This window comes from Pyxicephalus adspersus, chromosome 8, assembly GCF_032062135.1.
Source record: "Pyxicephalus adspersus chromosome 8, UCB_Pads_2.0, whole genome shotgun sequence".
NCBI lineage: Eukaryota > Metazoa > Chordata > Amphibia > Anura > Pyxicephalidae > Pyxicephalus > Pyxicephalus adspersus.
This window is the reverse complement of record NC_092865.1, coordinates 23,201,618-23,226,579: the sequence shown is the minus strand read 5'-3', so window position 1 is coordinate 23,226,579 and position 24,962 is coordinate 23,201,618. Positions and strand designations below refer to the sequence as shown.

The window sequence follows — 24,962 nt, the reverse complement described above, 5'->3', positions numbered from 1 at the left end:
CTCCACAGTTATTGTCCCACTTACAGTTCTGATCTGGTAAAAAAATACTCACCCAGCCGCTCTCTCGGCTCCACCAATAACCTAATAATGACTTCCTCACTCATAACCTCATCACACGCACAGCTCCAAGACTTTTCTAGAGTTGCCCCGACTCTTTGGAATAGTCTTCCTCGTCCTATTTGGCCTTCTTTCTGCTCATTTAAAAGAGCACTCAAAACCCATTTTTTTAAACTTGCCTACCCATCTTCTTCTGTCCTGAAACCATCACTACTTCCCACCACTACATATCTCCCTTCTATTGTGTGTTACTTCCCCCACCTCCTAGATTGTAGGCTCTTCGGGGCAGGGTCCTCTCTCCTCCTGTGTCACCGTTTCTATCTGCCATTTGCAATCCATATTTAATGTACAGCGCTGAATAATATGTTGGCTCTATATAAATCCTGTTTATTATTATTAATAATAATAATAATAATAATAATGATAGAGATAAAGAGTGCAACACAAGTAAAATGAACCCAACCTTGAATTGTACATCCAGACAAAATTTTCCTTAGTTTTGTATGAATCAGGGAAGAGCTAAAATCCCCATCATTTTTTTGTTTCACTTTTTTTTAGAGATTTCTCTTCCCTTCCTGTTTTATAGAAGCAACAAAAAAAAAGAATAAAAAATCAAAAGTTCATTGCACAGAATTGTCTTTTCCCTTCACCTATTGCTAGGATGACAACTTAGAATGTTGGATTTCCTCATTCTGTTTTAATGACTGTGATCACCAGGCAAAACAAAAGGAGTGAATATCCCCAGCAGGGATACTGACCATAGCAAAAACATGATGCATTGTCTACCCTTACCTTTTTTATTTGAGACAAAAAAGGTTTTGCCTTTACGTACACCTTAAAGTGGAAGTAAACCCAAAACTCACCCAAAACAATAAAATCACACCTTCAATCCTGTAGATCAGTATGTCCATCGGAGGTTTCTTCCATCGGGTCATTCTGGTATCCGTCTAAAGGCTGGAGCAGACGTAGCGCCAGGCGCTGCCATCTTCTTTTCTTCTGGGTTCTTCCTCCTAGGTCACCCAATCTCGCACTGTGCAGGCACAAGATCAGGTGACGTAGATTGGGAAAAAACTTGCCTATCTCACTGCGCATGCTTAAGATCGGCAACTTTTTTCCCTATTGATGAAAGAGCTCTTTCTGCCCATGCCCTGAGATGCTCGGTCATGCACAGAAGGACCAGCCAAGAGCCTCCCTGGATGCATGACGTAGGTCTGTGGGAGGTGCGCTCCTATTAATTCTTAATTGCTTAGGTCGGGGGTGTCAAACTCAAATACACAGTGGGACAAAATAAATACTTAGACAAAGTCGCGGGCCAAACTTGAAACTGAAAAAGCACTGCTACTACAATTCCCTGCGTCAAGAATACAGTCCAATGCAGAGCTTAATGGTATGAGTTGCTGGAACTCCCTCTTCACTGAAATAGCACGGCCACTACAATTCCCTGCGTCCACAGTCCAATGCGGGGCCACGCATAGGCAGAGAGACCGCTGGTCTAAAGATGTGATGCCGGGAATTGTAGTAGCGTGGCTAGTTCAATGGAGCGGTTGGCCAGCTGCAATTCATATTTAGGATTCCTTTTGGGGCCAAAAAAGGAAGGACATTGCGGGCCAGAGTTTGACACTCCTTGCCTAGGTGATTGAGAATAAAGGGGGTGGTGCTGGGCTTAAAAAAACACAAACAAAATTTTTACTTTAAATAAAAGTGTTGTCTAATGTAAAGTGAAAATTCAGAGCTTAGGTACGCTTTAACTTCTTTTACACAATTATTTAACAAGACCATGAATGTAAACACACTCATATTTTATGTATGACAAATCCAATTTAGTTTTCCTGAGATTGCCTGGTCTGTTTAGAAGTAAGGGAACTTTGCTCTGTGCCAGAATTTCAAGAACAGAGGGAAATTAATTAAGAAAATCCATACTCAGATTTACTGATTGCATGTAAGTGTTTGAACTCAGATAGGCATGGGCTTTTTCTATATCTTTCACAGCTGCCATGTGCTATATCTATTTCTATTACTGAACTGAGAACAAAATAACATCATTCAGCCCTTTACAATACACATACGAATAACCTGCAGTGCCCTATTCAAATATGGGGCCTACTCTACAATCGTTTCCGGGTCACACCCCCTATTCTGATTGGTCTTTGTACACTCGCATAGGTCGCAAAGTCTCTGCGTCACAAAGCGGCGCGGCCATTTTATTTGTGGTGGGGTTTTATTTATTATCGGCGGCAGCTGCTTCACCTGAGGTGTTCCGGTAAGTGCCGGTAATGGGCTCTTGTAATGTTACCAATGTGCCGTGACATGTATAACTTGTATGAATGTACATGTAAAAGATGTAGGAAAATGACCGTTGTTAGGGTAGTGGGTTCAATTTTCTGTATTATATAATGATATTAATCATGTGCTGCAGTAACCATGGTGATGCTGTATTTCCACATTCTAAACCACCAGTAGATATGTAACATGCTTAGCTCTCTACACATGGTGGCTGCATTGGTTTTTCCAGGTATTTTCTGAAAGTACAAAATCCGTAGATCCTGATAGAAATACAGTGATAACTCCTATATGGTAACTACAGAAATACCCTCCCCCCCCCATTGATAAAAATATAAAAGTGTCTGTGGTGTAAATGTGGAGGGAAACATAGGGTGACAACACTGTTTCATAGATACAGTATAGTCAGGGAGCGTTGTCACCCTGGGACAGGAAGTGTATTTGCCGTTAAATAGTGGGAAATGGCTTGCAAGAAGTTCTCAGCCAGCACATGTAAGGTTTGGGTGCTATTCAGGTCTTTGGAGGGTCCCGGGGTGGGCAAATCAACCTTTAGATATTTGCTTGCAGAGTCTGAAACAAAGTGTGGCGATGCTGTAACCACCAACAGCCTGCAAGAAAAAAAATATGGACGTATTTTGTTTCATTATTATTAATACACAGTATTTATATAGTGCCGACATATTACGCAGCATTGTACAAAGTCCATAGTCATGTCACTAGCTGTCCCTAAAAGGGCCCACAATCTAATGTCCCTACCATAGTCATATGTCTTTATTGCAGTCTAGGGCAACGGTCACCAACCTTTTGGACCTCACGGACCACTAAATTCATAATTTTAAATCCCGTGAACCAATGGTAAGAGTTTTTTTTAAAAAGATAAATACATTTGTAAAATAATGATCCTCCTAATGGTGCCTGACGAGGACTGTGGAGACTCTGATTCATTGATCAGCTCACGGTTAAGTGAAGTATTACTATTGGTACTATTATCATTAGTTGCATTATCTTTGGTATTACTAAAGAAATGCAAAATATTAGTTTGCTTTTTCTCACTCTTTTTGGGTTTATTTAATTCCAATCTAAAGCTGCGTACACACTTGCAATAATTATTTATGGAAACAAACGACCGATCGGTCGTAAATCGCTCACAAAAAAGGTGACCAACGACGCAGACGAACAAGGATTGTCGTTGGAAATGAACGACCATCACAGCGGGTCTGATTGGCCAACCATCGTTCACTATCCATTGTGCGTACGTTCGTTCCGTGATCGTGCATGTTTCTGCAATACACTCTCTCCTTTACATGTCACTCCCTGCATCGTTCAAATGGTTGTATCTAGCGTGTGTACACTATTGGTGGATTATTTTCGAACAATTGTATGGTTACAGCATGTACAAAATTGTGAACAATACAATTGTTCAAATATAATTGTGCATATTCGTTGATCAGTCGTAATCGTTTGTTTTCTAACAATAATTATTGGAAGTGTGTACCTAGCTTAAGACCAATCGAGAAATGATAGTCATCAATGTCAAACTATTTCCACGCGATAAAAATATCGTACTAAAAAAAAAAAAATTCACTAATTCGCAAAAAAGCCGAAATAACCAAAAAGTAAAAAAAAAATACACTTGCCTTCAATCCTGCAGGGCAGTCCGATCCATCCGGAGGTCTCTTCCATCAAGTCCTGCGTTGTCCCGGCATCCGTCAGCGAGCGGGTGCGCCTGGTGCCACTATCTTCGTCTCTTTTTCCGGGTTCTTCCTACGTCACCCAACCCAGGCGCAAGATCGTGTGGCGGAGGTTGGGGAAAAAAATTTGCCGATCTCACTGCACATACGTGAGATTGGCCAAAACAAATTTCCCCATGAAAAGGCTTCTTCTGCGCATGTCCAAGATGTTTGGGCATGCACACAAGGAGCACCCAAGAGCCTCCTGGGATGCCTGTTGTAGATAAAGTGTTGCAAAACAGACCTTACATAAAAGGGTTATGCTTTAAGGGTCATACTTACCTAAAAGAGCATCTGAGAAATAAACAAATAAAATAAAACAATCAGATGAGAATCAGTATTCGTGGAGATTGTTGTAATGGTGGAAACGATACTGAAGTGCAATGGTTGCCTCATACAACTTAACACTACACTGACGTCACGCTGCTCCTCCCTTGTTTTTTTGTCTCTAGTACAGTTCATGACTTTAGTGCAATATAAAGGCAAAAATTGTCATTCAGAATCTAGGCATTTATTAGAATATTATTTTTTTTATTAATAAAAATTGCTGAGATTCCAACATGGAACCCAGTGCTGCACAGTGCTAATGTTTTTGTGAACAAGATAGTGTTAAGTTGAACTTTGCATTAAGATAAAAAATCCAGTTATGTTTTAAAAATCAGGTAGATTAATGATTACTCATGATAAATTTGAACGATCGTATTGTGCACAGTTCTGTACATGCTTTAACTATGAAAAATAATCCACCAATAATGTACACACACTAGATTTGATCGCTTGAACGATGCGGAAAGTGACACAGAATCAAGATCACTGAACGACCATGTTGTTCATTTCCAGCAACATTCCTTTGTTCATTGGCATTGTTGGCCAGTCATTGTGCACTTTTTTAACAATTATCAAACAAACGGTTGTTAATAGTTTGTTTCTAATGACAATTATTGCAAATGTGTACGTAGCCTTAGTAAAGACCTGACAACGTATTCATCGGGTGCTCTTCATGTTACTCCCATGCCCTGACATACAGATGATAAAGAGGGACATATACATGTTTCTGTAAAAAAAAAGCAGCAGGTAAAGGATTTAGACCAGAGAGTTACCTGTAAATGCTCAAAGTAAAATTTTATTGAAAAACTTTGTTCACTTTTGCTTTTTAAAAAAAACTTCTGCAGTATTTGACCTTATAATATTTGTATTTCAGGTCATAAGACAGTGCTGCCCTTCCTTGTACCATCATGGCTGACGTTAAGAATTTTCTTTATGCGTGGTGTGGGAAGAAGAAAATAACTCCCAATTATGATATCCGTTCTGCTGGCAACAAGAATCGGCAAAAGTTTTTATGTGAGGTAATGTATAACTGAGAGTTTCCCAGATGTTTTGTAGCTCCACCACCAAAGCGGTCATGTGACTGCTCAGAAAAAAGGTATCCTTTTTTCACATTATGTTAGGTCGGTGAGCATTGCTATTAATTATTTAACATGTCTTATGTGTACAGGTATTTTATTGTGGTTATATTTGTCGCTGGCTTCATCGATGTGATAAATCATTCTACAATATGAAGAGCTGGTTTGCCCTGATATTTATGCTTTCCTTCACAGTGCGGAGTTTGGTTTTTGCTCTGTTTGTATTAAAGCAAAAAACATTTGTTCCTCACTTGTCAGTTATCCAGCCTTGTATTGGCAGACATTTATATCGGAATACAATGCATTGCTAACACACATTGTTGTCTAACAGGTTCGTGTAGATGGCTACAATTACACAGGCATGGGAAATTCTACAAATAAAAAAGATGCCCAGAGTAATGCAGCCCGTGATTTTGTAAACTACCTGGTCCGAATTGGAGAAGTCAGAAGTGATGAAGTGCCATCATTCGGGGTGAGTAAAAGCTATTTGACTTGTATATATTGTGATGGGCAAGCACAGTGGCTCAGAGCTTAGCACTTTGGCCTTTGCAGCACTTGGTCTTAAGTTTGAATCTCAGCCAGGACACTGCATCTATCTGCATGCAATTTGCAGGTTCTTCCTGTGTTTGCATTGTTTTTCTCCCACATTCCAAAAACATGCGGTTAGTTGATTGGCTTTCCCGTAAAATTGATCTTGGACTGTGATAATGACATATGACTATGGTAGAGACATTAGATTGTGAGCCCCTTTGGGGGACAGTTAGTGAAATAAATATGGACTTTAAGTACTGCGTAATATGTTGGTGCTGTATAAATATAATATTCATAATATTCTTTTTTATTAGAAACATGATTTCCCTTGTCCAGGATATGTTATACCTGTTGTAGAACTGTTGAGTAATTTTGCCATTCATTCTATTAGTAGATTCAGAAGTTTTATGCATGCAGGTGAATGTGCCATGAAAGCAGATATGTATCTCTAACAAAATAAACCTTTCTTATTTTTATTCATAGCAGGTTAGCCAGGAGGACAATAGAGATGGTTTTCAGCCTGTAAAATCAGAAGAATTTGATGGCCCTGCTGGAGGTCCATTACCACCACACTTGCAACTGAAAGCTGAAACTGGCAGTAAGTGTTATAGAAGAAAAAGCTAAGAAATTGAGGTTGAATATGTTTTTAATTAGTTGGAATGATTACTTGCTTTTAGATTTTGCTTAAAATATTCATGTATCTTCATTTTAAAAGCAAACATTTATTACGGACATATAGTGTTTCAGATTACTCTTGATTAGTCTGATAGGGCCGTTGCAAAGCTACATAAACTAGAGATGGGGGTGGGGTTGTTTTTATTGGATACATTCATCTGTGAATTTTCAGTTGGATCTGGACAGCAAGTGTTCAAATCAGAGAAGACCTTTCACCTAAACCAAATCCTCACCCCTTTCTATTTTTAAAATTTCTGTACTTGTCTTCCACCCACCTCTTCCAGTTTCTTACCGCCGTAACATGTAAATCCTGCAGCCATTTAAAATGCACCTGTCACACATCCTAGAAGGCTGCATAATTCAGCCCAGGACCTTTTTGAAGTGTATGTAAGGCCCAGTGATGATGCAACTATCTTGCACATGCATGTCAAATCAGGCGTTGTCATTGGAGCGCCTTTTTACAAGTAAATGACCCAATGCAATACATACGTTAGGCAGTTTTTGAGGTTATAAACTAGTGTAAAAGTTTTCTATATTGGATAAATGCTTAACTTAAGTTCTGTACATTTTTTTTTTTTTTTAAAGGTGAATCATTTGCTTCAAATTTGGGATATGGCCCTCAAACTGGTGGAGCAAACTGGGAACGTGGAGCCAATCTGAAGGATTATTATTCCAAGAGAGATGAGCAGGAAGCTAAAGCAGTATGTTATATAAAATGTACTATAGATGTAGTTCGTTCAGGAAGTTGAATACAACCTAATTAGTTATTGTTAAGCCTTTCACCTTGCAGCAATAGTCTTCAGTGACAGCACAGTTGTCTAGGTGTGTAAGACCAGAACTACTCAGTCAGTTGTTGTTGTTGTTGGCATGGAAGGGTTCTTTATCTGGATAGGATTACATGAGCACAATGTCATGCTTCTCCCCATCACAGAGCTATATACCCAGGAATGTGTGAATACATTTCCTGTCATTCATAATTGCCTGCCAGAGGATACCTATTGTAATCTCCTATATTAGACCAAAGCATTTTGACAGGATTTGCACCTTGGGACAGCTTTTATACAGCATGTGCAGTACACTTAGGCATATTGCACTGAGCAATTACATGAACAGAGTTCAACTTTGTAAAAAAAAAAAAAAAAATCACCAGGTATCAGAAGCCGATTTATATACACAGTTCTAGGCTTTTCCAGCCCAATATTTAGCACACTTGCTTTTTTCTGACGGGATCGTTGCCTTTGGACGTCTGGTTAGTTCTCATATATTCCCTGACTTGGCAAAATGAAGTAAAGTTAACTGCTTGCATTGTCAGGATTTTGTGGCTTCTAGTGCTGGAGTTTTTTGAAGTCATGCAATTAGGCACCCATCTTGTGGCTTTTAAATGAGCATTTTAGGAGATTAATATATAGTGTGGATTGTTTGTAATCCTTCAGATGAGATACAGATGCATGCAAGGCACAAAATAATTATTTTACTGCTTTAGCTCAGATATTTATAACCGAAGTGGGACATGTTTTGTGTGCCTATTAATCTAGCTTGGCGGCAAACTACAGCCCTTTCATTTGTACAAAATTGAGGTAAATGCTTTTATTGTCTCCCTTTGTGTATAGACTCTGGAGTCTGAAGAAGTGGACTTGAATGCTGGTCTGCATGGGAACTGGACCCTTGAGAATGCTAAAGCTCGTCTCAATCAGTTCTTCCAAAAGGAAAAGACACAAGCAGATTACAAGTACTCACAAGTAGGGCCTGATCACAACAGGTTTGTGTGTTTTTTTTTTTTGTTTTTTTTTTGCATTTTAAGTGTTGAGTTGGGTTGCTTTTTTCATGTCTTTTTGTGACATTGGAGGTTTGTTTTCATTTGTTATATTAGTTGAGCACAGGTATGCATTGGCCACTTATGTAATTTAACTGATTTAAGAGTTACAACAGTAAAATACCTGCTTTTTTACAAAAACAAAAAAAAAATATAGGGTTTTGGCAAATGCTTCTTTGCTTTTTTTACAGACTTTCAGTTTCCATTATATTTCTTCGTATATCTGTCATCTCCCCCAATAATAATGACCTTCCTGCATTTTGGGAGAGATGGTCCTTCTGGGATTCCAGGAAATTGGGTTATATTCCTTTTGTAAGACTTTTCTTTTTTGGAAGGAGTTATTTTTAATAGTTTAAATTAACCTTTCACTCTGTGTCATGGTAATATTTCATTTTTTATTAGATTTTTTTAGGAATTACCCAGCCAGATATCATACAGCGCATGTGTGTTTCTCAGCCTGCTGATGTAACGGAGAGTATTACAGGGAGTATTTTACTTACTCCTAGTGAAACTCGTTTAACACAAAACTTTGTGTGCAATGAACTTGAGAATGAATTTCAGGTTGTAATTTTCAAGATGTGAATCTTGGATGTAAAACAAGAACAAATCTTGTAAGGGTGACACAATCTTTAAAATGAACCACCTGAACAATTGCTGTGCTCTTAAAACTTTAATCTGTGTGTTTATATAAAATGGTTCTGCGTTATTGAATAAAATAAGGGTGACATTGGGAATCTGCATTATTTTCTTCAGACATGGGCTGACACTTAGGCTGGACTAAGTAAATCCCATGTGAAGGTATTTACTGATTGCTGATTCCTGGTGTCACTCTCTTTAGGTGAACAAAAGATTGGCTGAGAAACACACAGGCACCGCAGTCTAATAGGGGGAGACTTGCAGGTTAGTACCAAATTGGGTTGTATCCTTGTTTGATGGATTGAAGGGAACTGCTTCTAGCATTGTGTGAGTGATGTAAAGAATCTGAAAATGTGACTTTCCAATGCATATAGTTTGTGAAATATAGGTGTGCTTTTAGTTCCTTGGCCTTAATATTTCCTTCAAATACCTTATAAGTATGCTTATTCAAATGTGTGTGACCCTCCAGGTTTCCAAATAATATTGTAGCATGTACTTGTTCTGTGCGTTTTGCTTGCTAACAGTTAGGTGTTCCAAAAACTGTCATGAGTTTTTTTTTTTTTTTTTTCTTCGAATGCCAGAGGTTTGCATACATGCATTTGATTTATTTTATGCATGGTATTTACCTATTAAAGTCTCTTTTATTATCAGGCTAAAGCTCTGTGACTTCTCCTGGGTGCTGCCTTTTGAATGTGATATCTGCAGCCCCAGCGCACTGCAAAAGCAAAGCTGTCACCTAAGTGATACTGTATAATGGAATCTCCATAATGTATGTTACATGCAAAAATTGTGAACCTTGTCTATCTTCACAGGAGCTTTATAGCAGAAATGACCCTGTTTGTTAAACAACTTGGACGGAGTAAGTAGACTTAAAAAACATTGCTTTAGCAGAAGTCCCCTTTCAATTTACTTCCCATAGCTAACAGAAACACATTACAGTACATTAAAACCGCTATGCAGTATTCTTTACAATACCTATTTTCAAACTTGATGAAATATTTAGGTTAGTTACTTTATCTTCATCTCAGCATATGGTTGTTGTGGTGAGTACATTATATAAATGTTAAAAGAAGCAAAGCATGTGAAGTGGTCATTAAAAAAGTGTAGCATTGCATTGGTATTCACTGGTGAAATGTCTCTTACATTATTGAAGTGTTCACTTGCTGATCAAGGGAAAAAGCCCCCCTGACAGTCAGTCAGTGGTATAGATGGTCATTGGGAGCTGGACACCCCTTATGCTACCTGTGGGTGGGAGAAGTCCTGACTTGTTCTAGAGGCTTTTTTTAGTATTTTTTTTTTTGTCTGCTTTTAGAGTCATATCATTTTATACATACATTCTCAGTTCTATATAGCCAACTATAATGTTTATATTAAAATTGTGTTTAAAACAGTTAACAATTAGCAGTCTTTATCACCAGTCTTGTTGCTTTACAGGAATTACTGCCCGTGAACATGGCTCTAATAAGAAACTGGCTGCACAGTCCTGTGCTCTATCCATTGTGCGCCAGCTGTATCATTTAGGGGTCATTGAGGCTTACACTGGACAAACCAAGAAGAAAGAAGGAGAATCTGTAAGTTTCCCACAATAAATGTTTAGATGTAAAAAAGAGTTCAGAAATGTGCTACACACTGGACAGGCATATTATATTTAAACAGAGGTCTGTAAAACTATAGTCATTAGAGATGATTGGAACCATGTGAGCTGCTTTCTTAAGTTTTAGTCCTGGTAGTGGGCACCTTTGTTGTATCAATATACGTCCACAGTAGAATGTATTTTGCTTGCTTGTTTTTGTGGTTCTTGTTGGGCAACTCTTTTTATATCTGTTAGCGTCTTTTTCTGTACAGGTTGAACCATATGAAGTGAATCTTTCTCCTGATGTTGAAAAGCAACTCCAGAGTATTGTTCAGGAGCTGGGCATTGAACTGCCATACCCTGTAAGTAGGTTTTCTTTTTCAATGTCATTCAGGGCTTGTACAGTAAGGCAAAGAGACATCTGCAAATTATTACAGACCATGGCACCTCCTTCGTTCATTGTCATATTTTCAGTTGTCATGAGAAATCACCCAAGAGAAGTGAGAAATATGGTTGAAGGGTAGTTTAAGTGTCAAGGGGCCTATTGGAGCAGAGGTGTTTTTTTAGGTGATATCTCACTGGTTTAAGTAAAAGGCTTTTTCAGGGCACCTTGGGTATGGGCAGCTACAAGATGAGTGTGACAGTTCCATTTTAAGATGGCAGGCCTAAATGGTGGTAGTTGTAGCTTCACAACCTACTGAGTTGCTAACCCACGTGGCTGGTTAAGCACTGAACTCTATACTCGGGTCATGCATTCTTTTGCTGCTAAGCCATGTTTGGATAATAGCCATGACGCTTGACCCAGTTATTTCAGTTATTTTTATTGTCAATTATTGTTACTTCATTATTTTTAAAGTATATTAGATAACTTAAACCGGATAAACTGTGATTTGATAAATTTGCCAAGAAATAAAGCCATAAATGTTCAGTTAATGATAATGTAAGAGCTACTCAATGCTGGTTGTTGGTTATCTTTCAGTTTAGGTTTTAGTAACTATAGAGATTGCATAGATCTAATTCAGCTACCATTTTCAGTTCCATAGTGTAACTGTAAAATTAATGTTATCTATCCGTTCTTTCCTAGTTGGTTTTGGGATTGGGTAGAGTAGTGATATTATTGCAGCTTATTTCTGTCTTTGCTTAAATAAAACAAATTGATGATTTAGTTGTGCTGTAGACTGAGGATAGCTGGTGGTATTTACAAGTTCCCATACAATTTTGAAACTAGTAAATGTAATGTGAATAAATATATTTTGTAAAATGGTTTCCTACTCTGTTTGTTTTTATTATTTTACCAAGCTCCCTACTAAAATATAATTTATTTACAGCCTGAAGACCCTAGCCAGCCCGTATCTCTTAATTTGGGAAAGCTGGTGCATTTTGAGCCCTCTCAGCGGAGTCTTGGTGGAGTGGTACCTTGGTCTCCTCCACAAGAGAACTGGAACCCCTGGACTAGCAGCAACATTGATGAGGGTCCTCTGGCTTTTGTGAGTATTTTCAATATGTTATATTTAAATGTTTAGGTCCAGTTGTGCTTAAAACTTCACACTAAAAACGTCAGTGGTCAGGCAAAACAAATTTCACTTACTTTGAATGGAACTCCAATTAAAATATACAACATCACAGAAAAGCACAATCATGGAACAAAGCATAGCAATAATACCCTTTTACAGTTTCCATACCCTTAGTTTTTAATACTGTGTATTTTCTCTTTTAGCAACCATTATGACATGCAGTGATAACTGTGAATTATGCCCTTAATTTAGGTTGGGTTTTGTTGCCAATTTTTCTTAGCAAAAAACTTCCAGGTCTTGGATTTGCACATTTGAGATCTCCCCAAAGCGGTTTAATGATACCAAGATCAGCAGACTGTAATGGCCTCCCCAGCACCTTCACTTTTTCTTCCTGTAGCCACTGAAGGGTTGACTTGGCCTTGTATTTTGGATCATTGTTTTGCTTAAAGATTCAAGTGTGTACCATGCACAGCTTTGGGACTGATGAAAGCAAATTGTCCTAATTTTTCTGGTAACTTGCTGCATTCATCTTGCCATCATTTTTCATGGATGCCTAACTACCCTTAATTATAACCTACACTTCCTCTTAATCACATCATCGAACCTGTATGTCAACTTGAATATTATTAGCCCCATCATTTAAGGGTTTGCAAACTTTTGATCAGGCCTCTTTGTTAGTTTCAATCATAACATAAATCAAACACACAATTATGTGATAATAAATTACTCTGAGCACAAAACAAAATGAAAGTTTTCTACATTCTAATTTTCCAAAGAATGACTGATACTTCCCAACCGTATGTAAACTTATGTGCACAACTGTAAACTATGTTTTTTTTTTTTTTTATACATATAATTTTGCTTTTAGCAATAGCAAGATTCTGAACAATGTGTAGCATCATTTTACATGATTTGATCTTTTTTTAATCCTTTTTGTAGGCAACACAGGAACAAATCAGCACAGACTTGAAGAGTGACCTTATGTACCAGCTTGAAAATGATAAGGACTTGCAGCAGGTGGGGCTCAGACTTCTTTGGCAGTCTGGTTACCATGTTCACTGTCTGTATAACAAATATTGTGCCTAGGAGTTCACCTTTTTTAATTGACTGAAAGAGTTCATTTTATAGATGGAATTTTCCATTCGCCAAATGGTTCCTCTTCACCACCTGGAAATAATGTTGAGCTTCAAGTTGGTATAGCAGTCTGGCTTTTAATTCAACTCCAAGCTGAAATGGTTCAGCATTGTAATCTTGTTTCTTCAGCCATGAACACTAATAAAAATTCATCTTGTAGCTGCAAGCAAAATCTTAGGTGGATGCATCTTTCCTAATGGCCACATTTTACTGTCCAGAATACGGCAAAGCCACAAAAGGAACATCCTATTTCTAATTTATCATCCTTTTCTGAAAAAGAAAATTTAAAGCAAGCTGTCATGGTAATAGTTGTTTGGTGCAGTAGTGCCAATGAAGCAGTTTGACTAAGGTCACCTCAAGGTACCTTGGCTAAAACCATTGCCTAACTGTAACTAGGAAGCAGTCTTCTTGAATACAGAAGGCTTTCAAGCATACAGGTGTATGCATAGTTAATGTTCATTAAATGGTAGATACTTTCACAACATCTTATGTAAGGAGAATATGAAGCCTTTCATGTGTCTAGGATTGTAGACTACATACAAGAGACATATTTTATATAGTTGTCTTTTATATGTGAAGAAAAAATAAAATTCTTCTTTCCCTTTTGTAGATCTTAAGCGATCGGGAGTCTCTGCCTGTCAAGAAGTTTGAGAGTGAAATCCTGAGTGCAATTCACAATAATCCAGTGGTTATTATCAGAGGAGCTACTGGTTGTGGTAAAACCACCCAGGTGCCGCAATACATTCTAGACGAGTTTATCCATAATGATCGAGCTGCCCAGTGCAATATTGTGGTAACTCAGGTACGGATGGCCTCTATAATAGGTCTTAAATTTTTTTGCAAAAAAGTAAATTATATGTAAAGCTGAAACCGTATGTTATGTATCCACAGAATATAGAACGGTAGAACTTCTTTCATGTTTCATTTGCCTGTGTCCTTGGGAGGGAGATTTATCTTTCCTATCAGTCCTGGTACTCCGCCTTCAGTACAGGAAATGATGGGAAATTGTTTTTGAGTTGTCACAGGAACAGTGGGTGAGGGCAAATCTTCCAATTTTGAAACTTGTTCTGGTACAACTGTTAAATAGGGTACATCCCCTCACTTAGGGAGGTTTGCTTTTATTTCTTGGCATACTTTGGCACAGGACGTAAGGTGAAATCTCCAAGACTAAACACAGAGTACACAAAAAAATCATGAATGTCGTCTTAACCATTCTAAAAAGGAGGAAAAAGGATTTAGTTTTCCATACATTTTAAGATTTTCACCTTGTTTGTACATGTGTTTTCAGCCTCGTAGAATTAGTGCAGTGTCTGTGGCTGAGCGAGTTGCCTTTGAAAGGGGGGAAGATATTGGAAAAAGCTGTGGTTACAGTGTGCGATTCGAATCTGTGCTCCCTCGTCCTCATGCCAGTGTGCTCTTCTGCACCGTGGGTAAGAATTTGCATTCTTTCTGATGTGGATAATAAAAATTAGATTTTTGAATAAGTATTTAGTGTTAATTCTAATATTCCTAATATATCTAACTTGGCAGGTGTACTTCTGAGAAAACTGGAATCTGGTATTAGAGGGATCAGTCACGTCATTGTGGATGAAATCCATGAGCGGGACATTAATGTGAGTATGCCTGTGTAAACTGTTTGAATTTGGCTATCCTGATAATTACAAAACAATTACTTTTATTTTTTAAGAAAGCTCTAATGGTTTTATTTATTTATTTTTTCAGACAGACTTTTTGCTTGTTGTACTCCGAGATGTTATTCAAGCTTTCCCTGAAATTAGGGTTATACTTATGTCTGCCACAATAGATACAACCATGTTTTGTGAATATTTCTTTAACTGTCCGGTCATTGAAGTCTTTGGCAGGACTTTTCCAGTGCAAGGTATGTTTTCGACAAAGTATACATTCTTCTTCATCAGGCATGTATGTTTTATGAGTTGGATTTATTTGCTATATGGTCTAAAAAACTATTAAAAAAAAAAAAAAAAAAACTTTCTACAAGTTTCAAATGCACACAAGGCTTTAAATATAATGTCATAGTGTGTTTATTAGTATTGTGTATGTACTGCATTTAAAGAGATGGAGTCCGGATATTAATATTCTTACAGCACCATCCCAAAGAATGTTGTCGTGTTTTTTGTGCAAACCAATGCATTACTACTGTGTCTTGTAGCAACTTGGTAGTCGACAGGAAAAGTCTGCATTCGGTGTCTCTAGCCAGTAATAATGCTTCGGATGCATAATTAATGTGGTAAAAATTTGTTTATTTTTTTATTTTTTATTTTTTTGGATATGATCTATGTATGTTACTTATAACTCTATACGCTATAGAGATACCATATTTCCCATTTAACAGGAAAACTAGATATGTAAATGATTTGGGTAAATTATTTTACTGGTTTCTATGAAAGAACATAATGGCTTTTTGTCTGAACTACCATTATGTGTAATTTGATGTGACCTATTGACAGAATATTACCTGGAGGACTGTATTCAGATGACTCGGTTCATCCCACCTCCAAGGGACAAGAAGAAGAAAGACAAAGATGAAGAGGGAGGAGAGGACGAGGAGGTAAGTGATCATTTGTAAGCAGTTGGTATATGCGCTGCTAAACTGTGACCTATATTTTAACTGTCTATATCACCCCCCCAATACATCAATACATATCTTATGCTCACCAGGCAGTGTACACTGAATACATTAAGCAGTTTTCACTGTAAAGACTCCTATACGTAACTCTACTTGATAACCTTTTTTTTGTCTCACTTCAAGTGCTCATCCTAGATTTTCATTGCTGTTTTTAAGGATAAACCGCTAGTCTACAAATTACCACAAATGATAGCTCAGGTTCTGGTAGCTGCTGCTGTTAAAACTCCTTTGTTTGAGAACACTCTAGTGTTTGTCAAAACTTTGGGAGGCAATGATGATGGCAAAGAAGGCATCAGGAAGGCAATTAATAAAACTGCCCTTTTGGAGTTTGTGTGCTGAAATAGGGTTCATCAAGTTGTAAACATTTTATGGTGTTTTGTTTATTTTTTTCTCTTTAGACAAATTGTAATCTCGTATGTGGTCCTAATTATGGCCCAGAGACCCAGCGTTCAATGTCTCAGTTGAGTGAGAAGGAGACGCCTATCGAACTTATTGAAGCGCTTCTAAAGTACATTGAAACTCTAAATGCACCTGGTGCTGTTCTGGTGTTTTTACCTGGCTGGAACCTAATTTACACAGTGCAGAAGCATCTCGAGATGAACCCACATTTTGGTAAATTTTGTTTGAAAACTTTTGTATGCATATGTTAAGATTTGTATTAGATGACAGCCTGTCAGCTTCCTTTCCTATTCACCTTTTAAAAATAAGATTTGGTGTTTTGACAACGCGCTCCTTTTGTCACTTCATTATAAAGTGCGGTACGAGTACTTAGCAAAATTATAATCCCTTTCAGTATTTTATCTAAGTATCAGTGTTTGGTAGACAGAATGTACCTGAGCTCAGAAACTTATTTTAGATACTGTATTGGCTGTCAACGTCATTGTTTCATAATATAACAACTGTTAACAGGCATTGGGACTTTTTGAGAAACACCATTATGCAAAAGTTAAATGTAGCTCTTTTCTTTCACATCTTTGACTTTTTCAGGCAGTCACCGATACAGGATTCTGCCACTGCATTCTCAAATTCCACGAGAAGAGCAGAGGAAGGTGTTCGATCCTGTTCCAGATGGTATGATCAAGGTAAACCTTCCCCCCCCCCCCAGACACACTCTATATGCAAAGCATAGTGATGTGTGCTTTTCTTAATTTAAATATTTTTATTAAATTTAAAATACAATGAAAGTATGTGAAATAACAAATAAAACTAACACAGTACATATAGATAAATAGGAATAAACATAGTGATCTGTGCTTTAAGTATTCTGTATTTTTTTGAAGCTCTAAAGTATTTATTCCTATTTTCAGGTAATTTTATCTACAAACATTGCTGAAACCAGTATTACTATCAACGATGTGGTTTATGTCATAGATTCCTGCAAGTAAGTTTCTATTGATTAGCCATAAACTTGGTGGTGCTATAACATTTTGATTTTTCAAGGATTTGTGTGTGGAATAGTAATTACACATATTTTCTTCTGTCATCCTTAGAATGCCAGACTGGGTGGTATGTGAGATTTTGCATAAGCATTGGGAATATCTTAAAACCATGTTATGGTGCCATTATAACCTATGTCATCTTTTTTGAGTCCTACTCTATAGCAAAGAGCGGGATGAGGAGTGCTCGCACTGCCAAAGCCATTTATTGCAGATTTAAGTGAAAAAATTGCCTGGTTGTTACAAGCAATATTTTAATCCTAGAACATGGGTTATCTGGCTTCTTTGGTCACCGCTCGAATAAGTACAAGTCACTACAGGGGGAACTTATTTACATGTTCTGGAAGTACACTAAATTGGTACATTACTGCTAACAGGCATTTACTCATATCTGTTTAATCATTCCACTTACAACTTCCCCCTGACCCCAAACTTAGAATTTTGAGTTCTCCTATGCAAACCACTATAGCACTGCCACTGAATAAAAGCTTCTGTTAACACTTTGGATACAAAAATGACACGATGAATGGTTACTACAGATGTGTAATACAGAAAAATACAGATATTTCCTAAATCGGGGTATGTTATATTTGAATATTTCCAAACTACTCTGGGTGCTCTTGTATGTGATCATTGCAACTGGAAAAGTAATGACCCACACATGTCATTCTTTAGGTTATGAACCTCTTTGTTTTTTTTTTTAATTTTATCTTTTAACTACCTTTATCACAAAAGAGAAACTGTCCAGAAGGGAATTTCAATTAGCCCCAGTAAACCGGTTGACCGAATGTGTCTAGCCTCAAAAAATTCTAGAAATGTGTTAAGAAGGAAAGGGAAGGCTATTTGAAAGGCACCCATTATTTAAAATTATAATTACCAAATTTCTAGAATTATTTTTTAACTAATTATTCACTTTTTTCCTCCTTAAAAAAAAAAAAAAAAAAGAGTTCTAGTGGTATTCTAGGCCTAGCCTGAACACCATCTGTATGTTGTTTGTGTGTGTTCCCTGTGTCTGCATGTGATTACTCCCACATTAACCTACCAAAACATTTGGAAGGTTGATTTATCTTCCAATAAATTTGGCCTAGACTAGGTTAGGGACATTAGGAGACATAACTATGAACTCTGTAAAGTGCAGCATATTATGTTGGCACCATGCAAATGCATATGGAAGTGCTAGGTCCAAGATTTGAATCTCGGCCAGGACACTATCTGCAGTTTCTATGTTCATCCCATGTTTGCGTGGGTACTCCAGTCTCCTCCCACAAAAAACAAGCAGTATGGTTAATTGGTTTCCTCTGAAAATTGGCCTTAGACTGTTTGGATGTGTGTGACAAAAGACTATGGTAGGAACAATAGATTGTGCGCCCCTCTGTGGGATAGTTAGTGACATGACTATGGTCCTTGTAAAGTACTGTGTAATATGCAACTTAATGATTATAATGTATGACTGCTTTTAATACAGTTTAATTTTCCTCCAAGACAACATGTTAAACCTTGTAACCTTTTTCTTATTCTCTTTACAGGCAAAAGGTAAAACTGTTTACATCTCACAACAACATGACAAATTATGCTACAGTTTGGGCTTCGAAGACTAATCTTGAGCAGCGAAAAGGAAGAGCAGGACGTGTACGACCTGGATTTTGCTTCCATTTGTGCAGCAAAGCACGCTTTGAACGGTGAGAGACCCACCAATCAGATTTTACACTGTTCAGAATTGTGTTAGTAATGGAATTATGTACATTTACTTTGTGTTCTATTGAACTACTGCAAATAATGTTACCTTTTTGATACCATTATTTTGTAGTTTGGAAACTCACCTTACACCAGAAATATTCCGTACTCCATTGCATGAGGTTGCCCTGAGTATTAAGCTCCTTCGTCTGGGTGCTATAGGCCAATTCTTGTCAAAGGCTATAGAGCCCCCTCCATTGGATGCTGTGATAGAAGCTGAGCACACACTGAGAGGCAAGTAATGTTTGGGTCTCTAGATTCAGACCTTTGTTGGTTTGAGCAGATAACAGCTGGCTGCAAATCTGCTCCAAATGTGGATGTTTTGTATCATTGTTTAAATGTTAAAATCTGTGTGTTTAGAGCTGGACGCATTAGATACGAATGATGAGCTGACTCCTCTGGGAAGAATATTAGCAAAACTGCCTATCGAGCCACGTCTTGGAAAAATGATGATCATGGGTTGTATCTTCTAGTGAGTTCATATGGTCCTTTTTTTATTAGTTTGTTCTTCAGATTTACCTGTAATGTATTTTCATATTTCTTGTGAGGGCTCTGCAAATTGCAGTTTATAATCCAATGGGAAGCATGAAATGATAGTTATGTTGTATTTTAAGGGAGTACTAGCCATCTACCATTTCCCTTTCCAATAGATTGTTACAGATTTGCTGTTATACCCGAGCACACACAATGCTTTTTCCATACAAGTGAGTTGGGCTGGTAAAGTGATCTATTATATTTCTTATACTAGCACACTCGTACAGTGCCTGTACATAGACTGTTGTAAGTTCCCTATTGCTCTCTTTCCCATATCACTGCTTTCTAGCAATCACTACATAGTCATTGTCAAATTCTGTTTAAAAAAAAAAAAACAAACAAAAAACTTTATTATTATTTTAAAGTCCGATGTCTATGTCTGCTGTGGAGGTATGTGTCCAACCAGATACAGTTTTAATGGGGGCTTTTTGTTTCACCGAAGATAACCTATTTATTCTGTTTTGCTAATATATGGACCATGCAATCAAGGTGCCTCGGTACAGTGTGTGTCATTCTAATGGGGACTATTCCACTAGAATGGTTTTCAGGAAATCTTTGCTATACTTACTATATCCACAGTTCACATTATACATGTGTAGTGGTAAGTGGAAAAAATGCCAATTGGATTGCTGGCCTTTGGGAAGAATGTCACCATTACAGGTGGCTAAAAGGATCATTAATGGCACTTTATTTGACCCCAGACTCACAGATTGCTCATTGCTAATGGAACTTCTGGCAGCCTCTGGAGGAACCACAATGTAACGTGTTTAAGTCTAATGATTCTTGTGTTTTGTTTGCAGTGTTGGAGATGCTGTGTGCACCATCGCAGCTGCCACTTGTTTTCCTGAACCATTTATCAGTGAAGGGAGGAGATTGGGATATGTGCACAGAAACTTTGCTGGCAACAGATTTTCAGATCATGTAGCTTTGCTGTCAGTGTTTCAGGCATGGGATGATGCGAGGTAAACTTTGTGTGCAAGAGACCAATGTCCAAGCCAAACCTTACTTCTATAAACACAGTGATTCATTTTTTATTTTTTTTCATAGAATGGGGGGAGAAGATGCAGAAATCAGATTCTGTGAGCATAAGCGTCTCAATATGTCCACATTGCGTATGACATGGGAAGCCAAAGTACAACTGAAGGATATCCTGGTTAATGCTGGGTTCCCTGAAGGTTAGTGAGCCTTACTAACATATTCTACATGCTTCAGTATTTTGTGTGTGTGTGTTTTTAAATATGTTCGTTTTTTTTACCCCCTCAGAGTGTTTAATAAATCAAATCTTTAATAGCACTGGCCCTGATAATAACCTAGACGTGGTGATTTCACTGTTGGCTTTTGGGGTTTATCCCAACGTCTGCTACCACAAGGAGAAGCGAAAAATCCTAACCACAGAGGGACGAAATGCCCTTATCCACAAATCTTCTGTCAACTGTCCTTTCAGCAATCAGGAGACAAAGTATCCTTCTCCATTTTTCGTTTTCAGTGAAAAGGTAAGCTTTCTATCCTTTTTGGAATCTATAGGCCAAAGACTGCATAGGGGATTTTTTGTGCTCATCTGGTGTTTATGGTTTACACACCTCTACCACACTGTGTTGCCTAGTAGTATTCATTTTAAAATTTTAGCTCTGTAAACAATCTGCTGAGCTCAGGCTTGCCATGGTTCACTAAACTTACAAAAATGGTAAACTTAGTTGCTGTTCTGAGGGTTTTTTTTATATTGTGTATGTATTCAGACCATTAGACTAGCTGTATCTGTTCTCTGTAGTCTCCTGGAACAAGGTAGAACTAAGTATTTAAGAGGAAACTAGCTAGACATAATGGCCTTTTTACTCTTCTTTAGGACATTTGACTTGGGTTGGCTAGCTCGACAACCCTCTATTTGTGTCCTGTAAACTGTGTGGGGCCTTGAAGGATCAAGCTCAGACCATTCATGGGGAGAGATATTCATCAAGGCAGTAATTGGATTAAACCAATTTCCCATTTTGTTAAAGTTTGAGATAAGTCTGGAGACATGTCTAAATGTATTGTTAACAGTTAAATTACAGCTAACCTTCAAAAAGGAGGAAATGGTAAACTTGCATCCTATTTGATGATAAAATTTAAAAAAAACCTACAGCTGCTTACTTATTTTTTTTTTCTTCCCAGATTCGTACTCGTGCAATCTCTGCAAAGGGTATGACCATGGTGAGCCCAATACAGCTGTTACTGTTTGCCTCCAAGAAAGTGTTGTCAGATGGACAGATGATAATCCTTGATGACTGGTATGTGTGTTGACTTGCACATTGTGTCAGCGTTTGTAAAGCTTAAGGAGGTGGTTCCAGGGTCTGATTTAAAACAGCTGTACTGGCTTGAACAGTCATTTTCCCACATCTTGCTCAGTAAATCTGAGATCCTGCAACAACTGATATGTTCTTGAAGTTTTATCATCTGGAATACTGCAATATGCTTATTGTAAAGCCTAATCGTATATTTATATATTCCCTAATTTTTCGGGGCAGAAACTTTCTGATCTCTGTATGTTTTGCGTGTGTACAGCGCTCGTTGTGAAAGATCCTTTCCAACGACAATTATTGCAGGTGTGTACCCAGCCTTAGTTACAACTAATTATCCCAATTTACTTTTTGAATCTTACAAAATACAAAGGGTATAGACCATATGCACCATGTATTCATAACTTTTTTCAGCATGTGTCAAGGCTGTTGAATGTTACTTTTTTTTTATTTAACCATAAATCGTGCCTGAGATGCAGATGTTTTGATAAGCAGGCAAAGCGCTTCATAGCAGCTTGGAGAGGTTCTCTCTTTCTGGGGCCTCATCAGAAATACCTGCAAGGTAGAATGATAGAGGCTCTTGCTATAATATGGGCAGCAAATACCAGAATACCCCAATGTAGGTAAATGGGAAATTGTTAAAATTATTGTTGAAAAACACGCTTGTTATCAGTATACAAGGTGTAATATTTTAAATGTTCTTGTTTTCCAGGATTAAACTGTCTATTAGGCATGAGGATGCAGCTTGCATTACTGCTTTAAGATCTGCAATGGAAGCACTTGTTGTAGAAGTTACTAAAGATCCAGAGATTTTATCTCAGCTGGACCAAACCAATGAGAGGATGCTGAACGTCATTCGTATGATATCGAAGCCATCTACAGCTGGAATCAATCTCTGTATTGGGAATGCCAGGTAAGCAAATCTGTAAATTTGTGACATTGATGCTTAGCCAAACTTTTAATGTTTACTGTACATCAGTCATTTGCTATTGTATGATGTTTTTGTAGTTTTTATTATTTCACCTTTATAAGTCTACCTATAACTTTAATGTAAGTCATTTGGAAATAGGCACGCAACTTGTATGAGAATTGATTTTAATGCTGTCTGTTGATGGTCAGCTCAGTCCTTTACACATCTTTGCAGTGGACTAAATGCCTAATCTGTAATCTGTTCACAATAAAATGTGCTGAACTTGACAGATGGTCTTTGAAATCAGGTGGTTGGATGTGAAGACTGGACATGTTAAAGTCCATGTAAGGGTGCCCTTAGTTATGTACTTAGGTGTTCTTTTAAACCTAATTCTTACCACTAAAAGCTGAGCTTACTCAAACTAAATGTTAATAGTAAAATTCTCTTAGCAAATGAGACAAAACTACTTAATTTACTTATTTATAAATCATGTTTTCTCAGATTTGGTGATGGACCTCGTCCACCAAAAATGCCTCGCTTAGATAGTGGAGGTGGCTTTCGAGGTAACAGAGGAGGCGGCTACCAAGGATATAGAGGAGGTGGAGGCTTCAGGGGTGGCAATCAAAGAGGTGGCTACAGAGGAGGCTATGGAGGTGGCTATGGCGGTGGATACAGGGGTGGCAACCGAGGTGGAGGCTATGGAGGTGGAGGCTACGGAGGTGGCAACCAAGGTGGTGGCTACAGAGGAGGAAACCAAGGTGGCGGCTACAGAGGAGGTTATGGAGGAGGTGGATTCGGTGGAGGATACCAGAGCCAAGGTGGTGGTTTTCGAGGAAGGGGTGGTTTCTAAATCCAAGCAAGAAAAATCAAGAGACGTTTCTGTTCACTATTTTGTGCTTCTCTACCTGCCTTTTAGAGTCTAAGCATGTTGCTTTCCTGAAAGGCTGTAAACCTTTTATGGTTACAAAAAGTGTTGTAACTTTTTTTTTTTTTCTTTTGTATTTTTATAAATGCAGTCAATAAAATGTAATATAGAGGCTTATACCTTACTGGCAGGCCCTAGGAGTGTTGTTGTCTTCTTTAAGCCTCAGTATCAGGAATGTTCTAAACACAAATCTTTAACATTTTTGATTTGTCAAAGTTTAAAGATTTTTGTCACTAAACAGCTGCTCTTTATGTTAATAACAAATAGAAAACAGGAACGCAGTAATACGTATAAACCTTATGTTGTAGATTTTTGTTTATACCTATTGTTCATATTTTTGACTGTGTTTTCAATGCAAATAAAACAGAATTCAAAATGTGCTTCCTAAATCATTTTTAACAGTTAAGTACAATGTTTCAATGAAACAAAAGGAGAAAAAAAGCTTGGCACAACCATAAAATTTAACCAATGCTGTTCATTTCAGAAGTGTCATTTGGTTGTATGTACAATGATAAATATAATTATATATTATACCTATTCACCAAACCTTTTGTGTTTATCTGCTCCAAATTACTGACATAAACTTTTTAATACGCAAAACAGACATGGATTGTATTTAGAAAAACCACGTTGATTAAGTGGGACCATGAGGTTAAAGTATAAATACAAAAAACGTTTTTGCAAAATCTCAAAATACCAGTGCTTTGCATATAACTTGAATATGCTTTACCTGGAGAGGCATTCTGTCCTCCCACACAATAGAGCATTTTATTGGAGGGGAGTAATAGGTCTTTCCTTGGAAAATAGGTCAGATGAGAACTTTTTATGCCCATTTTTGTTGCCAAGCAATTTATAATTGACTGCTGCATCAATAAAATGCAGACCTCTGTGTGATCCACTTCCTCAGGAGGAAAGCATAAGTCTCATGAAGCAATGGTCTCCTCAATATTTGCTCACAGAGAATAGCAGGATGAACTGGGATAGATTTGAGTCCAAAAATCCACTTACAAAGTAAATAGTGACTGTGTGAGGTCACATCACTAAGCAACCAAAATTCCCCTCATCATGCATACTGTGAGTTGGTGGCCTGAATTGAGGAGTCCATTAATTACTAAATCCATAACTCGTAACATGTTAGTGTGGTGGTCACTATGGAA

General features: G+C 37.7%; 1 protein-coding gene across 3 annotated transcripts; it reads left to right on the top strand.

The window, feature by feature from the left end:
- The first annotated feature begins 2,239 nt into the window (after positions 1-2,239).
- On the top strand, positions 2,240-24,185 carry DHX9 (DExH-box helicase 9). 3 transcript variants are annotated; one of them, XM_072419779.1, is made up of 28 exons: positions 2,240-2,317; positions 5,269-5,413; positions 5,802-5,942; positions 6,488-6,599; positions 7,262-7,377; positions 8,287-8,435; positions 9,938-9,984; positions 10,560-10,696; positions 10,971-11,060; positions 12,027-12,185; positions 13,152-13,229; positions 13,957-14,148; positions 14,635-14,776; positions 14,877-14,959; positions 15,069-15,225; positions 15,815-15,915; positions 16,392-16,605; positions 16,981-17,075; positions 17,301-17,374; positions 18,956-19,108; positions 19,237-19,397; positions 19,524-19,635; positions 20,498-20,659; positions 20,745-20,872; positions 20,961-21,190; positions 21,846-21,961; positions 22,683-22,883; positions 23,382-24,185. In XM_072419779.1, exons 2-28 carry the CDS (start codon positions 5,303-5,305, stop codon positions 23,728-23,730), a joined length of 3,810 nt encoding a protein of 1,269 aa, XP_072275880.1. In that variant the 5' UTR covers positions 2,240-2,317; positions 5,269-5,302; the 3' UTR covers positions 23,731-24,185. The 3 variants fall into 3 exon arrangements, with proteins under 3 accessions (XP_072275880.1, XP_072275878.1, XP_072275881.1); XM_072419777.1 differs by having other exon boundaries at positions 6,485-6,599; XM_072419780.1 differs by lacking the exons at positions 2,240-2,317; positions 5,269-5,413; positions 5,802-5,942; positions 6,488-6,599; positions 7,262-7,377 and adding an exon at positions 9,328-9,389 and having other exon boundaries at positions 8,393-8,435.
- The last annotated feature ends 777 nt before the right edge of the window (positions 24,186-24,962 follow it).

Bases quoted from the DNA above. Each gene is read 5' to 3' on its own strand.
- DHX9 (XM_072419777.1), top strand. From the start codon at position 5,303: ATGGCTGACGTTAAGAATTTTCTTTATGCGTGGTGTGGGAAGAAGAAA. The intron at 5,414-5,801 runs GTAATGTATAAC...GTTGTCTAACAG, and splicing joins GGCAAAAGTTTTTATGTGAG to GTTCGTGTAGATGGCTACAA. The intron at 6,600-7,261 runs GTAAGTGTTATA...TTTTTTTTAAAG, and splicing joins ACTGAAAGCTGAAACTGGCA to GTGAATCATTTGCTTCAAAT.